Source organism: Teleopsis dalmanni, chromosome X (assembly GCF_002237135.1).
Source record: "Teleopsis dalmanni isolate 2A chromosome X, ASM223713v2, whole genome shotgun sequence".
NCBI lineage: Eukaryota > Metazoa > Arthropoda > Insecta > Diptera > Diopsidae > Teleopsis > Teleopsis dalmanni.
This window is the reverse complement of record NC_051848.1, coordinates 4,487,009-4,505,267: the sequence shown is the minus strand read 5'-3', so window position 1 is coordinate 4,505,267 and position 18,259 is coordinate 4,487,009. Positions and strand designations below refer to the sequence as shown.

The 18,259-nt window shown below is 31.4% G+C and overlaps 1 protein-coding gene across 1 annotated transcript in view; it reads right to left on the bottom strand.

Annotated features, from left to right (window-relative positions):
- The window catches only part of LOC119687926 (cytoplasmic dynein 2 heavy chain 1), a 35,627-nt gene extending 18,699 nt beyond the window's left edge, over positions 1-16,928 (bottom strand). Inside the window, 19 exon segments of the mRNA XM_038102479.1 lie at positions 1,175-1,758; positions 1,972-2,331; positions 5,538-5,720; positions 5,956-6,603; positions 8,219-8,461; positions 9,048-10,340; positions 10,406-10,652; positions 10,706-11,059; positions 12,011-12,243; positions 12,315-12,738; positions 12,796-12,962; positions 13,324-13,685; positions 13,749-14,075; positions 14,129-14,262; positions 14,339-14,468; positions 16,045-16,129; positions 16,378-16,490; positions 16,551-16,748; positions 16,892-16,928. Of these exon segments, the coding sequence (XP_037958407.1) occupies positions 1,175-1,758; positions 1,972-2,331; positions 5,538-5,720; positions 5,956-6,603; positions 8,219-8,461; positions 9,048-10,340; positions 10,406-10,652; positions 10,706-11,059; positions 12,011-12,243; positions 12,315-12,738; positions 12,796-12,962; positions 13,324-13,685; positions 13,749-14,075; positions 14,129-14,262; positions 14,339-14,468; positions 16,045-16,129; positions 16,378-16,490; positions 16,551-16,748; positions 16,892-16,928 (6,122 nt within the window).
- Positions 16,929-18,259: the final 1,331 nt, after the last annotated feature.

Genomic DNA, 18,259 nt, shown 5'->3' with positions numbered 1-18,259 from the left:
AAGGGAATAAAAAGCAAACAGTTTAGCTCGTCTTGGCGTTTCTATTGACAACTGCTTAGGGTCACCAGTGTATGTTTCCTAGATATCGTTAAGAGAGATGCCTTTTTTCACTTTCTGAATCTATTTAAAAATAGGTGGAAGTCATTCATAATATATAAAATATCTCGGTCGTTGTGGCCTATATACAATAAGATCAAATTCAGAAAACTCATTAACAGGAGCTGGGTCCGTAATGCTAGGATAATTCCAGTTCTTTAAGGTCACAGTTGTATAGGTTTCCACGTAGAGAAACTGCCTTGCATTCAACACCTAATGTAGAAGTTACGAAAACCTCTAACTGCCCCGTTTTGGCAAACAGAGAGAACAGATTTTTAGGGAAGTTCTTTTTCTTAGGCTGCTTATTAGTGAGAAAGCAGTTAGAGGTTCTTGGTGGGATTGTGTTATTAAAATAGCAAATAATTGCTAATTATGTGATGCTATTATTGCTACCAACCAAACAGATGTAATATAATAATACAAAAATGCTATAAAAATGCACTAAAAATTGTTGTTTCTGTGACAATATAGAATAATTTATACAAAGATGTTTTATAAGCGTTATCACATTGGTACTCTTAGTTGGAGCTATATTTCAAAAGGGTGGCTAGGGTTTAAAGATTCGAGAATTTATAGTTTATATTCGGTAATAAAATAAACTGTAAAAGTCGAGGTACTTGGGGTGCAAGTACCTCGAACAGTGATCGATTCAAATGTTTGAGGTTGAGTATACTTCAACTATTAGAGTAGTTTGATGCTCAAACTCTTTGAAAAAGTAGTATTTTGTAGCGTAAAATTTATGTAAATTTATATTTTCGATAAAGGATATTTGTGAGATTGAGTAAAGATTAGCTCTTAAAATGAATATTAGAGTTTTCTACGATTTAAACAACAATAATTGGAAATTATTTTGAAGAAACATTGGGATTGCAAAACGTTTCGAATAAATTATTCTTAACAGTCAATAAGGTTTGCATTTTGTATTTGATTTGGACTTGTTATTCATTTACAAAAGCTTAATCCTTTCAGCTTTTAGCTTCCTTTCATATGCGACATCATTTCGGAATTTATCTTTGATTGGCAAAATGCAATGATATATGTAAGTAGAAATAAATAGCACAAATTTTATTGAACTTACTTGTTATCGTCTAACACTGAGTTAAGTGCCTCAATCCATTCCGGATCAATGCTGCCATCACATACAATCCATGAGTGTTTATACTTTGGTTCAGCATTGACAAGTACAGCTGTGTTGGTCAACACACCATCGGTCCATTGCCGCGTATCAGCGTCCAGGCAACCTAATAGTTGTATGCGATTCATAGATTTTGGACTAATGGTGTGAATACTTATTTGTGAACTGTTAGATGGTGTTGATGACGATGATTGCGACGATGTCATAGTTACATTGGTCATTGCTTGACGCAACAATGCAATTATTGTGGATTTACCACAGCCAGGCGGACCAACAACTACAACACCCATACGCTTGGCAAGCTGTTCGTGCAATTGTATTGCTTTCTCGATTTGCATATCATTAGCACAAAGGCCAAGTGACACAAACGCATCACTAAGACTGTGCTGCAGTGTGGACTTATGCTTGGCTCCAATTTCAATTTCCGGAAAAACATTTTGTAACAACATATCAAAGCGTGCCACATCATGCAATGCCAATTTCGACATTGTTGCCGTGCGTATGCATTGGACAACAACTAACATTTCCTTTTTGGCGGTTGCTGTCATTGTTGTGGATGCTGCAGTGGCACTATTTGTTAAAGCTGTTAAGTTAACACTTTCATTGCCCACACCAATACCATAACCAAAGCCATTACCGCCACCGCCACCACTACCACCACCGTCGGCACCAATATCAACACCTGCAGTAGCAACGTCATCATCGTCATCGTCATCGTCATCCGTATTATCGCTGTGAACTGTAACGCCTTTAGTTGCTTTATTGTTTTTTTTAATCAAACGCTTACGGTAACGGTAACCTTCGCCACAAGCCAACAAAACAGTTTTCAATTCACGCAGTCCCCAGTCGTAGTGACGCTGTACGGAAAGCATTTTGGCGCAAAGATCAAAAAGTTCAACGATGCGTTCAGCAATTTCGGTCGCCTGTTGAAAACCTTCCACAAAAAGCATAACACGGGATATTTCGCTGGGTTCAGGCTGTTGCATGACAATCGGCCGAAATAGTGCTTGTATACTGCCCGGCAACTTTTGACGGCCGCCATATTCAATTCCAGCCGGATTAAGAGTTACGAAAATACCGCAATGGTGGTTGAGTTTTATCTGCAGGAGTAACCAGATGAATGAGTGGAAGTAAAAATTGCCATATTAAGCCAAAAAAATGAAACTTCTTTAAAATGCCAAAAAGTATAATTAAATATAATTAAATAAATAGATTAATGAAGATTAAAAATTCAATTTAAATTTGATTCCTTTTTTATTGCTGTGTAAAAAAAGCACCCAAACAGGGTAAAATATTATCGTCACATAAAGGATTGTTAAGAATTAATTTTGACAGTATTAATTAATGAATTAATTAATTTTGACTTTGAGTTTTTTGCTTGTCAAATTATACTAAAAAGACTACTAATTATTTCTTTCAATAATAATTAATCCTAATATTGTTGGAAGTTTAATGATGTTGAATATGCTTTTTACTTTAAAAAGTTTGAAAAGTTGAGTTGAATGATTTTTGATAGTCAAACTTGAGTATATTAGAAAACATCTCTTGATGATCGGTCAAAAGTAAAGAAAAAGAAGCTTTAATCTCTTTTCGTATGTATACTAATTCTTTCCATTGCTACATTCTTGCCTTTATATCTTTAATATATTAGATAAGAATGAGAAATGACAGCCCTTCGCAATGAAGTATTTTCTGGAAGATTCTGAAAATATACCTATATATATCTCAATGTACATATCCTCTACAATTATATAACATTCATAAGCTTAACTTATATTTTATTTGCAGCACTACTACAAAATCTATCATTCATCTAGTCAACTGCCTAATAACATAGATCAACTTAAATTTTGTAGTTATAAGCGGGGTAGTTCGTATTTATCCATCTTTCTAATATCCTGTCCTTATTCACATCGTTCATTCTAACATATTGTCCACACATTTTAGTTTTAGTATTTCTCTGTAAGTACTAAACATATTCAAATACCTTATTTCGGTTATAAACGTCTGTTTAGATCTTATATAAAATGTATTGTCTTGAAAAAAATATAAAATAAAAAGTCTATGAACAAATGATAGTATTAGTTATGTAAAAACTCTGGTAAAAGATTGATTGCTCCCGGAGTTTAGAACAAACCTGCCATATGCTTAAACCACTCTGGTTACAAACCAACCAACAGACTTTCTTCTAATTTTAATAATAATTCCTATCAATTGGCTTACATCCGTACAGGCCATTGATTGACAGATATTCAATAGTTGCATACGCAATTAAATCACGTCCTGCCGGTAGAAATTACTGAAGGATCTGCCATATTGACAATGCCGAACAAATAATTCTGAATAGATTATCAAGGGTGCGCAATGAAGTTTTTACAAATCTAACAATTAGATTCAGCACCAATAACACAAGACTGAGCCAGGACATTCTTAATAATAAAAATAATAGCAAAAAATATCACTGTTTTTATTTTAGTTTAAAATAATATATATGTGATTCTTGGGTTTTGAAGAACGGAGCGTTGGTGTGAACATAGTTATTAAACGATCTTGGAGTTGATTTTGGTCTTGTTATGTTAGGTTAGGTTTATCTGGCCGACAGTAAGCTAGGTGTGGACGTATTTTCACCTAGTAATACTAATTAAAGTTTAACGTTTATTTGTGTAACGATTTTATATTAGATTTTTTTTAATTAAAAGAGTACTTGAAGAACTATTTCTGAGACAGAGTCATCTAGCAGTTCTTAAAGATTTATTTAAAGCGCTCTTTAGACCAGCTCTTAGTTGGATTGGAATCCACAACCTGTTAACTTTTGTTGAAACAGAGGACAGACAACTACAAGAGTCATTGCTGTGAGTTCTTAGCTTATAATAAATATGTAATTTATGTATAAATAAATATAAATAATCAAATAGAGAACTAACTAACTAAAGGGAATTCTGCACTTAGAGAGTTTCATTCGAAATATTACCAGAAGTGTACCAATTCAGTTATAATTTTTGTATTCATGGATATAATTAAAATATCGTTAATCTGTTTATTTGAAATGATGTATTTAATATCACCTATGACTTTTCATAAAAGAAAAATTCTTAATTATGAGAAAAATGCTACGACAAAAACTTGTCTTAATTATTGGATCTCATGTAAAGATGGAGTAGTTTTGTTAAGTCCCTAAAGTAACTTTACTTATGGCTCAGTGGCGTAACTACATTTTTTAGGCCTATAAGCAACTACTAATTAAGGGGCCCCTACTAACATCTTTTTATACCCTTTACACGAAGAAGTGTAAAAAGGGTATATAAAGTTTGTCCAGATTTTCATAACGTATTAAGGGAAACGTCGTAAATACCATAAAGTATATATCAGTAAAGTATATATATACCTTTTTAGTTCAAACTACTCTCTCAGCTTTTGAACTCTTCGAATGAAACTTTACACACATTCTTTTTGGGAGCGGCCCCTGATCACCATATAATTTGATTGAAATTAAACTACTATTTCTTATAGCTGCCATATAAACTTAACAACCGGATATGGGGTTTCTCCGTTTTTAATAAAGATATTCCAATGTAATTTGGTATATGTTAATAGTTAATGGACTATTTTGCAATATGGAGTAGATGCAGATTTAAATATAGCACCGATAGAAATTGAGGATTGAAGCACAACTATACCACAAAAAAAAAAAAAAAATACATAAATTTATAATGGGGCCCCCTAAATTTGTGGGCCCGAAAGCGTTGCTTCCAGTCGCTTCCCTGTAGTTACGCCACTGTTATGACTTCAGTTATGGTAATAATGAGACAATATTATTGCAATTGTTTAACAATCCACAGTAAGAAAGCGAATATCTAATGAAGTCCATTGCAAAAAAAAAAAGAAAAAATAGTTCAATTGCATTGAACTGCAGTGAATCAAATTGGAAATGCAAAATTTACCCAGATCTAAATTATAGTGTATTTAGAATTAATGTTAAGTTTATAGTAAATTTGAATTACGAACTAAAATCTAAACTGATTTAATTTACATGTGTACATTGTGCATATATCGTATATAAATGCATCAATATCAATATAAGGATTTATAAGCATTCCAAACAAATAACTTATATATGTTAAATACATTTGGCACGTAAAGCATACTTCGTACCTTCATTGAAAATGCATTCACAAATATGTTTCATTTCTGTTTTAAGCAGAATACCGAAGTGCAAATAAGTAACAACATATCAGTACAAAGACATTCTCTGTTCATGCATTAGAAAGCATGATGCGGCTTACTTCATATGCATCTATGCACTTACATTTTTCTCAGCAATTTGCACTACTTCAGCTTTATCCTTTAATGCAGTCTGTATCGGTTGAATCAGCATTGAAATAGCTGAGAGTGTTGCCTCCTTCAGACGGTTGAACTCATCAAAACAGCCCCAAGCGCCGCAACGAGCCAACCCGGTTAGAATCAAGACCATCGATTCGGTATCCACATTCTGTAAATTGGTTTAGAGCTTAAAAAATTTCGCATTGCTTTAGGAGAAAATTTAAGCTTAGAATGTTTTAGTCAAGATTTTCATTTCAAAATCAACATACGACACACAGAATATAACAATGGATTCATGCCACAGATACACAATGCACATAAGCGGCTTACTAAGTTATATCTATGTTCATATATTTCTATATATAGCGTAGGTATATCGTAGTAGTGTAGAGTAACAAACTTACCTCATCACAATTGAAAACTAAAACCAATCTACCCAGTATGGCACCCAGAGCCTTCACGCATTCCGTTTTACCAGTACCAGCTGGTCCGAAAGGATTTCCACCCAAACCCATGTGCATGGCTTGCGTTAATATCAGATAACATTTTTGCGTAAGACTCGTGCTAACCAACTTATTAGGATTACCAAGAAATTCATACGAATACTCAAATTCCGCATAGACAACGCGTATTGTTACTACCCGTCTATCTTTGCCCGCCAAATAGAACTTCAGCTGACTTAGCCAATGCCAATCGCCGACGTGCACAACATTGTGCTGAATAAGCTCCTCAATAATTGTGGCATAGTGAACCAAATCGAAGAGTAACGCACGCAGTTTCATCTGCAATAATGCGTTGTCTGTTTGATTTTTCAGCTTTGCATATGACGTTATTTCAGCGTTTAGGCTCTGGTGCAGTTTTTGCAGCGACATGGCTGGAATGGATTTTTCTGTTTGCTTTGTGAAGTTTATGGCTCTCGTTGTCGACAGCACCTGTATTGGATATTTTTGTAGTACGCTTTCGTTAAAATATTCACTCGTCATAGTTGCGCACTCCACAATATCGTTCCTAAGGGTGTTATGTATGGCAATAACCAGATTGTTGAGCCAAACCTGGAAAAGGAGAAATATGTTGGGCAGTATTGAAATAATAGCACACCTTATATTGATACACTTTTTTTTGTAAGTAATATCTGTTATTCAGGTCAATAATATGCAGACTTTAATGTTTGGGTACACAAACAACTTCTACAATGCATTTTCAATATATAAAGATCTTTAGCGTGTAGTTTAGATGAGAGTGAATTGTGAAGTATACTATCAATAAAGTAAGAAATAGCACAAAGTACTAGTATAAATTAATTAGCCCCTTACCAAAATATGAACTGATCTAAGATTAGATATGATCAGTTATGATATTGAAAACGTCTGTTGAAGATATATTATTTTTACTTATAAATATCGAGTAAAGAATTTATTGATTACTTTAATGTTTGCTTATAAGTAAAATAAAAGACATCACGCTATTTCTTGATTTCAATTACACCATTGAGCCAAATTAGTATTACTATAGTTAGGTATGTCCACATTCTTGATTTTATCAAAATATAAACTGATTTTAGTTATTTTATATTCTTATATACTTATTCTCATACTTATATATCAAAATATATCAAACATTGTTTTGAAGAAAGTATTTCTTAAACATTTTTATAAAGTTATGTTTAACTAGTGGACTTATATATATAGATAGAAGGGGATGGTGGGGATCTTATGCAGCTGAAACATTCCCTAAATAAATCGAAGAATTACATTTATACATAATAATATCTATTCAAACAATGTTTTGAAGAAAGTATTTCGTAAACATATTTATAAACTTATGGCTAACTATGTTAGTGGACTTATACATATAGGCAGAAGAGGGTGGATCTTAAACGGCCCTTTAATAACTTGAAGGACTACATCTAATATTCATTATTAAATATTCATTACTATATAATAAAATAAATTTTTATTTTGGCTTTGGATATTATCTGAAAGTCAATCCTGAAGCAAATTTCTGACTAAATGAATCAATGGACTGTAAAGTTTTCAATCCTTTTCTTTTTAAAGATTTGTATTCTCTTGTTATAATAATATCTTGAGATATGACATATGCCAATACAGTTATGTATATTAACGGACCTATTCTGTGCATTTTATAAACTTGTCAAACATTGACATCTGTCAAAATTGACTGCTGTAAAGGTTTTGGTATTCTGTGACATAAATAAAAAGCCCTTTTCCTTGTTAGTTATCAATACTACAACTATGAAAATATGCTCTTTTTAAGCATTTTTTATTATTTGCATGCTTGACAAATATTCTTAACTAAAATATACGCTCTTTACAAGCATATTTTTTATTGTTATTTGAATGCATGAAAAATGCTTTTGGCAACTTAAAATATGTGCTCTTTGCAAGCATTTTTTACAGTTTTCTAGAAGCACTAGGTACTTGAGATTTGAAATTTGTCAAGATGTGTGCAGAATACCAAAAAGCTTTCTGCTATATAAAAATCAAAAATTTTATGAAAGAATTTGACAAATCTGTCAAGTGCACAGAATAGGTCCGTATGTATATGTATATTCATAATATATTTAAATTTTTTTCTTGTCTAATTTCTAATTTTTTTAATTTTCTTTTAATTGCTTGAAAAATGTACAAAAAATTTAAAAGTATTCACCTCAATCGATCCAGTCATTTCAACAGATTGCTCTAGAGTTACTATATCTCCCTCAGCACTCTGGACAGATTGTATAATATGTGTGCCGTTGCCATTCTGTGTAATGCCCAAACAATGACAACCGGGAAATAATTTATTAATATGTTTTTGTATAATTGTGGCATCTTTTGAAGCTTGGCCCAAAATTTCTAATAAATCATCGTCTCCAAGAAAGTAAAATCGTGGAAATGAATTACGTTTTTCCTAAACAAAATAAAAAGAATAAAAAACAAAAAGAGAGAATATAATTATATATGAATATTTTTTTTAATTCAATTTCAAAACAAATTTTAATTCAATATAATATAATATTTATAAACATTTCACAACAAAAATTTGATTTGAAACATGAAATAAGCCGACGTTATAAAAAAAATATTAATTAAAATATAAGTTTTTTAACAGTTATATAGAAAACATTTTGGTATAGAATTGTGTATTATTTATCCAATAGATATTCATGAAATTTTTTTAGATGAAAGAGAGAAATATTTGGATCTAATAGGTAATACTACTACTATAGAAATAAAAATATTGTTGTATTATTTTATTATAAAATTTATTTAATTTATAAAAAAAATTTTATGCAATTATTACAACAAAAATCGTGAAATTTTTAGGACTATTTGTACTAAATACGAAATTTGTAACCTGACATATAAGTCTCAATACACTAAAACCAACTACTCAGATAAATACTAGACACATTTTTTGGTGCATTGCCTATATATTGAATTGAATCTATTTATATTGTTTATCGATTGTAGACGATTTATAATGAGATACTCACTTGTATATAGAAAAGTAAATTATTTTGACATTTTGTGAGTTGTGTTTCCAAGAAATTCACAGTTGCCGTAATGTTATTAATTTTAAGTAGAGAAACCACTCTCGAATCGGAATTGATTTCACGCATCACAAATCTGAAGTCCTTATCAATGCGCTTAAATAAGGCTTCCTCATTTTTGAGTGTACCATCACCAAAAACCGGTTCCAAGTAAACCCAACGTCGTTGTGACTGATTCAGGCTTGTCAACAAAACGTCCAAGGTGCTTAGACGACTTTCCCACAGAGTGGCTTGATCGGAGAAGGCATCAAAAGCAGCTGAATTTTTTGCCGACTGCAGCAAAGATTGATTGTCACCAATTTTGTTGAGAACATCTTGAAAATCTTTAATCAATGACAGACTATTACCCGCAGAGTCTTTATGATTAATGAGTTTCAGTGTAGCAGTAATTGACCATTGATCCAGTTCAGTAAGCGCTTGACGTACGATTTGTTCAGAGGATGCCTGCTTTAAAATATTAGAAATTTCTGTGGCTGCTTGTTGTAAGGAATTGTAATTTCTTAAAATGTCACTTAAAAGCATATTATGCATTGGTTTCGGTTCAGTTTCCTTTAACAACATAAATATGCGAGCCCAATGACGTTCATTGAGTGCATCTGATTGCAATTGCTGCAGTATTGGCATTACTTCTCTCAGACGATCCACATGTTGTCTTATACGTTTGGAGGGCATGTCTATTGAAGAGTGAACAGAGCCCTCCCATTTGCTTATAAATTCATTTAACACGTATGGACGTCGACGAAAAATAGCCCATTCTTCTTGAGTAATGGCGTTAAGCTCACTTAAGTAACTATCATAGAGTTCCCATTTTTTAGATTGTGATTGCATTTTTTCATCAATATCACTGAAATATCTTAAAATATCCGCCGGAAACTCCATATTAAATTTAGCACATTCCTCCAGAATTTGAGTCTTTTTCGCTTGAATTTGTTGCCAATTCTCCAAACGCTCTTTAAACACCTCCAATGTAGCATCTTCGTTAGCTTCCAATTCTAATAGCGTAGACTCCCAACGTAAAAATGACTTTTCAGCTTCATTTTGCAGATTTTGCATATGATTTTGGGCTTGATTTTTGATTATATCAACTTGACGTTGTAGTATAACTGCATGATTTTCTATTAATGGCTGTAGCTTCTCATACTGTAGTAAAATACCGGCTAGTGACGAAACACGCTCTTTGCACCAACCTGCTAGACAAGTATCTTTACGTCTAACTGAAGTTAAGGTTTCAGAAATCTAGAAAAATTATCAATTGAAGCATTTGTTATGTAAAAAATGTTATTATTAATTCTGCTAAGAACCTGTGGTAATTCTGTCATCATTTTTTCATATTTCATTCCCGAATCTGAAATCGAAGCCTCATCCATCGGAACATTTTGTAGAAATTGTAAAGAGTTCTGCAGAAACTCTTGCACCACGGCAATGTCATTTAAAATCGATGTACGTAGTGAATTCGAAAGAGCTTCCGTATAGCGTCGACTTATGACTTCCATGTCGGATCTCAATGGTGAAATGTTAATAACAATACAGTCAATAGTTTCCTCATTGCTAGTACGTATTAGTATTAAAATCAATTAATTTAAAGTTAATTTTTTATTTACTTTTGTAATTTTGCAATATTTTGACTAAGTGCCTTGGAAGCTCGAAAATTGCGATCGTAGTCTTCAGATGTATTCAGATGTATGCTACATAGTTCTTCCACATCAACACAACCTAGAGCTACCCATGGTAACCAAATGTTTTTAAACTGCTCCAACTTTTGAAATAATTCCTGTGCCCTTTCGTAGAGTGGACCGAAGCGATGGCTATTTAATTCCACCATGGATTTATATAAATCACTACTTTTTTCTGATAGTCCACGAAAGCTACATGGTCTCTCAATAAACCGACGCAATTGTGTAAAATATTTTTCTCGAATTTCTTCCTCTGGTGGTCGGAAGCACAGCTGACGCTGTCTGTTAAAAAAATAATCCAAAATATTATTCTATATTGTTAAGTATTCTTGGGATATAGGTTTCTTTCAAGAATAAAAATAATTAATGGATATAATTCACTTATAATTTATAATAATAAATTATAACACCAAAAAGGTAACCGGAAGCAAGAGCAGAAAAAGTTAGTTCTTGAGAGTAAGCTGTGAATATAAGATACGTTAGGTAGTGCCATCATATTATTTGATAGAATTATATTACATTTACGGACCTATTCGGTGCACTTGACAGATTTCTCAAATTTTTTAATAAAATTTTTGATTTTTATATAGCAGAAAGCTTTTTGGTATTCTGGACACATCTTGACAAATTTCAAAGCTCAAGTACCTAGTGCTTCTAAAAAACTGTTCGTAATTGTTCGTAACTGTTCGTAAAAAATGCTTGTAAAGAGCATATATTTTAAGTTGTCCAAAGCATTTTTCATGCATTCAAATGACAGTAAAAAATATGCTTGTAAAGAGCGTATATTTTAGTTAAGAATATTTGTCAAGCATGCAAATAATAAAAAATGCTTAAAAAGAGCACATTTTCATAGTTGTCAACAGCATTTGTAGTTTTGACAACTAACAAGGAAAAGAGTTTTTTATTTATGTCACAAAATACCAAAACCTTTACAGCAGTCAATTTTGACAAGTGTTAATGTTTGACAAGTTTATAAAGTGCACAGAATAGGTCTGTTAGTTATTGATATATAGCAGTATAAATATGAATATAATAACTTAACGGATTTTCATATAGAGATACTAATGGAACTAATAGCACTATTTATGTCTAAATATGCTGTAGGTCTCCATTCTCCAGTGCATTTTTAATGTCTTAATAAATTATTCTGAGGGTGGACTTTTACGATTCGAAGTATTTAGAAAGAAAGAATATGAAATATTAGTGTATATAAGAGAATGCTCGTTTACTTACCGAAAAAGAATATCAACATGTATGTCGGGTAACTTATTATTCATATCTGCTAGACCTAATATATATTGAAATTCTAATACTTTATACAATTGATAATCCCAATGTAGCTTAAATGCATCCAAATTGGTATAACCTTGACGCTCTAATGATGCAACTAATTCACGCAAATGCCTCATCTCATCTTTCCAAATTTGATTTTGTGTTAGAAGATCGGTATTCATAAGCTTAATAACCTAAGTCAAAGTGAAATATGTTAGTAAAAATAATAAAATCTTTACTATATTAATAACTATTATAAACTCACAGTTCGTTTAGCTTGTTCATGGTAACCTACTAAAAGCGAATTATCGGAAGAGAGCTTCGAAACAGCTGTTTGTAACATGTCAACATAGCGCAGTACAGACTCTTCATCATTCCATGCAACTGTTTCACTTTGTACTAGCTTCGACAGATCCATTGCATTCTTTAACATTATCGGACGTTGACAGGGAATCATGCGATCACCGATCGTATTATGAAACGTCGCAATCTGCTGTAGACGTCGAGCATAACAAATAAATTTTCCGGCATGAGTAGCTGTGGAACGTAATTCTGATGGTACATTATAGCCAAGATTTTCAAATTCCCGCACGTCTTGTATGAATGTGACTAATTTTGGGTTGAATGTAACACGCATTAGTTGGCGACCTTCTTTTTCAAACTTTACCACTGGTTGATCGTCACGTAATCTATTTGTTTAGTATATTGTCAAGTTGAAGTATGGAGAATGTATCTCAAGTACTTACTTTAAATCACCACTTTTAACAGCTGTAATACACTGACCACTCCATATCTCGAAATTTGTACGCAGCAATGATTCCGTTTCTTCTTTGATTTCCTGCACAGCCTTAATTATCTGCTCATAACCTTCACGCCCACTTATCAAATGGCTGACTTTTTCAATTTCGTTTATCTATAAAACACATATTTTCAATTATAAATAATTATTATACTTGGAATTTGAGCATAGAAGGTTTGTGTAGCTTTAGATACTTGTGGAAAAACACGACTAGTCATAGCTTCTAATTTGACAGGCACGAGCACTAAGCTTGGACTTGCAGTCCAACAAATTATATACGGACTTTAAACTAATTAACGAAAAAAAATTCAAATATTTCCTAAGACCACTGATGATGAGTACTTGACCATACTCGAAACAGTGTTGCATGGTCAGCCAAACTTCAATAAATTGTTTAACTTTTTGTTGTTGTTTCTTCATTACTGTTCGAACCCTTCTATTATTAATTATATTATATAAATAATGTATAACTCACTTGATATTGTACAATTTTCAGCCAGCGACATTCATTACATATGACGGATAAATGTCCAGTATCTGGTTCCATATTGGTGTCACTCATTGCTTTACGCAAATCTTGTAATAAAATTTGCAAAGATTGCAAAAACTGTTCACGCTCTATTGTTAGTAACTCCAATACTGTCGGTCTTTGTATAAGCGTTTCATATTTGGAAAATATGAAAATAATTTGCCTGGGATTACTTAAATGATTGTATAACTGGGCTTTAATAGCGTTTGCTATGCGCTCATCAATAGGTTGGAGAATATGTTCGAAGTGTTGTAATGCTTTATTCCATTTGGTTTGACCAAGCGAGGTTGTATCAAATATATTTATAACTATAATAAAGAATTTATAATTGGTATATATACTTTAATCAAAACAAAAATATGTCAAATTACGTTTAAACGGTGAATTTGCGTTAAACATCAGTTGTATTTCATTACTATCCAAGAGAGTAGCAATTTGTTTGTAGAGATTTTTGATATTTCGTATTTCAGACAAACGTTCCTTGAAAAGTTCACCTTGTTTGGGTACATGCGGTTCTCCAATCCAAGGATGTTGTACATAATTTGGCCAGAAAAGACGTGTCAAAGAATCGCACAATTGTATCCAAGCATCAACAGTATCAATGCATTTACTCATAGAGTTGTTGATATAGTTCGAATTGAAATTCCAAATTTCATCCACGGGAAGTTGTTCAATACAAATCTCAAGTAGTCGAATACCTTAAAAAAATTATATAAAATAGTATATATTTATTATTACTTATATTACTTACCAATTATGTCCAAAACATCTGCCATACGATTTTGTGGATACTGATATGGCAAACGCCAAAGTTCGTCTAAATTGTCATGTGCATTATCAAGAAATTCTTCAAGTCCTGTACTATTGTTACTGTTATCTATAGAACTACAAAACATTTTGTTTTATTATATTTACCCATATATATTATAATAATTTATATATATTATATTTTTAATGTTACCTCATTTGATTTTCAATTCTTTCGAGTAGACCAATAAATATCTGAGACATTTCTCTATCAATACGAGAATTAGACTTCTGATTAAGTTTTTGTTTCCAATATCTGATCTCATCGTCGATTGATAAAACACCTATTAAAAAAAAAAATAATTATAAGTATTGTTATAAATACTAGGATTTGGCAGAATTTTTTCTTATGAGTTCGCTTAATAAAATAAAAGGCCCCATATTTGGAGAAAAAATTTTCAAATTTTTTCCTAAGAGATACTGGCGCAAGGGGTTTTGAGAATTTTCATTTTATTTTATTTTTCAAAAGGCCATGTCTGAGGCTACTTAAATGAGAGAACTTTAAGGTTTTAAGCATTTTAAGATTGTTTGCATTTCTATACTATTATTAACCATTAATATGGTAAAAAAAATTATTTTTGTATTGTATATAAAAAATTTTTATTTTTTTTTTCTGATTTGAATTTAGATTTGAAAAATGCGATGGTATTATTTTTAAAATAATGGTTAATATAAATACTTGACTATATCAATTTTAATTGTTTAAATTGTTTAATATGAATTGTTATTACGACCAATATTCGATACGTTAAATTTAATAATGTTTTCTTAAATAAAAATTACACATATAAATTTGTGTTAAGTATTTAATTATATTTTAATTTTTATACAAAATTATTTATATTACAATATTTTAGTATAATTAATATCTATCGTAATAATTAATATCTATATTAATTACTAAAATAAGTCAATAAATTAAGTAAAATTTTTGTTGTTGTCTTTTCATTTCTATTCAAACCTTTCTAACTTTTAAATCTATATTATTTATAGAGCTTGAAATGTAGCCATTTAAAAATTTGTCTAAAATGGAAATTCTCAAAATTTCATAGATTGATATCCCCTGTTTATGGAAAATTTTAAAACTTTTTATTAAATGAGCTCACCGAAAATTTAGTCTAAATTAAAAGTGCTGAGGTCAAAATGGGTTCGGTTTGTAAAAGAATGACCTATGTACCTATGGTAGGTTCATATTGATTGGTTTTTTTTTTCTGTGTTGAATATAGCTTAACAAAGTTTTTATACTATTGTATTAATTTATAATAATGTGGGATCTATAGTGGGTATATCTGTAAAGAGTAAAATCTATTTGCAGCTTAAAAATAACTGAAAAAAGTGAATACAGTCGAAGTATCATTCTACAAAGAAAAGGTTCGACGAATAGAGACTTCGAGTTAAAAATTTTTTTTGTTGTTGTATGTAATTTGCTCTCTAAACCCTTTTACTCTCTATTTAGTTCGAGTTATGGAAAACTCAAGTTATAGAAATTTCGAGTTATAGAATACTCGAGTTATAGTTAACATGAGTTATAGAAATTTCGAATTATAGAAAACTCGAGTTAAATAAAACTCGAGTTATAGAAAACTCGACTTATGGAAGTTCGAGTTATGGAAGTTCAACTGTAAATTTATTTTGTGTGTAATAAAAAATTTGAAGACGTAAAATATTTCGTTACCTATTTTGCAAAATGCAAGTTAAAATTTATTTGAAAAAATTGGTATATTACGATGTGCATCTGTAATACAATCTAAGCTTATGAAGTATTTATGAGTGGAAAAAGTTTGCTGTGGCCACAACGTATTTTAACCAATTTAATTCATTTGCATGATGTTCATTTTTTTATGCATTCCAACTACCTACCACTCTGCGGTAATCCCAACGTTGAGCCAAGTGAAGCATGTAAATTCTCTAGTAGACCACTTAACTCGCTACTGTACTCAGTTTTCTGTAAATGAATAAAGAACACAGGATTTGTTTATAAAGTAAACATAGTTGAATACAAAAACAAAAAAATAAATAACAAGAAAAAAGAAAAAAAAATATAAATAAAAAGCAAAGAAAGAAAAATGGTCAAAGTGGTACACTGACATAACATCTTCTTAAGTCCATGAAATGTGCATGTTATCACATCAGCGAGTATAAAATAATTAATGCGAAACTATGTTTAGCTAGATTGGCTAGAGCTGAACTTACTCTTATTGCTGACTTCGGTGAGAATACGCGGGAAACCGAATTGTAGATAGACTTAACCAAACCACCTTCTAACGTTAAAATGCCAATCGGTTGATTATCTAATGCTTTGCCAGCTCTTTCATCGGCTCTACTCCTTGCTACTGCAGGTTGTCCTCCATTGCTGACATTAGCACTGCTTCCAATTTGCGGTATTTTATAAAACAGCAGACACACTTCATCATTTGGTATGCGATGGTGAAATTGAATTTTTCCCTCGGATTTATTATGCACAGCTGCAATAACGGTAAGTTCGTCATTTTCCAGAAACTCTAGTATGGCCGCTATGTGTTCGTCCTGTTCAAAGCTAGACACATTCGCCCCAAAATATTCAACTGGAAAATTTTTTCTCGATATAATAAAAATAAAATTGTACGAAACAACAAATAAACAGAATAGTTTGCGAGTTGCCAGGACGGAATAGCAAAATATTTCGTTAACTACACAAACTCAATTTTTATCCACAATTTGCACATACCTGATGTGTTAATAATGAATTTTATTTTATTGGTCATTTTCTATTTGCACTTTTGTATCTTTGCAATTTTGTATTTTGTGTTTTATATTTTGTATCTTTTAGATTTTTCATTAACTTTTAGTTTTTTGCTTTGCTTAATAGTACTCTTAGGCAATCAAAGTGTCCTTTTCCAACCGTTTTGCTTTTTATAATAGTTTATATGTTATTTTCTGCCAAACTAAGTTTGTTTTGGCATGTCCTTTAGTCAGTCCGTTACCTAGGATAATTGTGTTGCTATGGCGATTTAACTGTTAAAATATGATAATATATTTGCTCGACCTTTTGTGTGTGTTTTGGTCGAAAGTTGAAAGTTGAAGGAACACATGTAGTCCTTGCCTGTGGGGGTTGTGGATTTTAGAATTAAGTTGTTAAGCGGCTTGTTTGTTGCAATGCACTCTGTGATTGCAATTTATGTACATAATTTCAACAAAATATCACTATGACACTAATTGGCCAATTTATAGTTGAGAACTCTTTGATGATAACTTATAAAATATAATTCAAAAAAATATGTTATACTAATACTATATGGTTAATTTTTATTTTTTTTTTTTTAAATTTAATTTTATTATATACAGTCTATTCTATGCATGAATAATAAGTACTACTTATGGCAATAACAATATATGATTGGCATGTACGGGACTACCCAGTGGTAATCACCACCCTATGACGAATTACAATTTCTAGATATATGGTTAATTAAATTTTTTTTATTATTTAAACAAGCGCAGCGCTTAAATTAACAACAACTAGTCACATTGACTAACAAGAGATTTTTAAATTTATATTCCAATTAATATTACTTAACTGAAGTGAGCAGGTCGATCTGAGCTATCTAGACACCTCAACCTTTGGTTTGAAGCGACTTAAGCATGTGTGTTACATCCCAAAGAAACGCGGGAATAGTGCTGTTTAAGAGTTGACTAAGCCTATCATAATGTATATTGACAGCATTCTTGCTATCTTAACTGCATCTCTGAGGAATCTTAGTATCAAATCGATTATATGATTTTTTGCACCCCCTCAAATTTGAACGCCGTAAAGCAATATAGGCTTGAAGACTTGTTTGTATATAATGAGTTTATTATGCTAAGTTACTTTGGATCTTATTCCAATAAGCCATGTTAGTTTTTTGTATTTAATATTCAGCTTAGTTAGTTTTTTCTTGATGTGTACATTTCATCTCAATTTGGCATATATTTAATTAGTAACTGGAATTTTTAAGCTGTTTACAAACAATGGAATTTGAGTTTGTCTTTTGTTAATAAAGTCAACTGCCAGTTTTCATTTAATAGTCCATTATTCAACTTTCTGCAGAGTATTTGA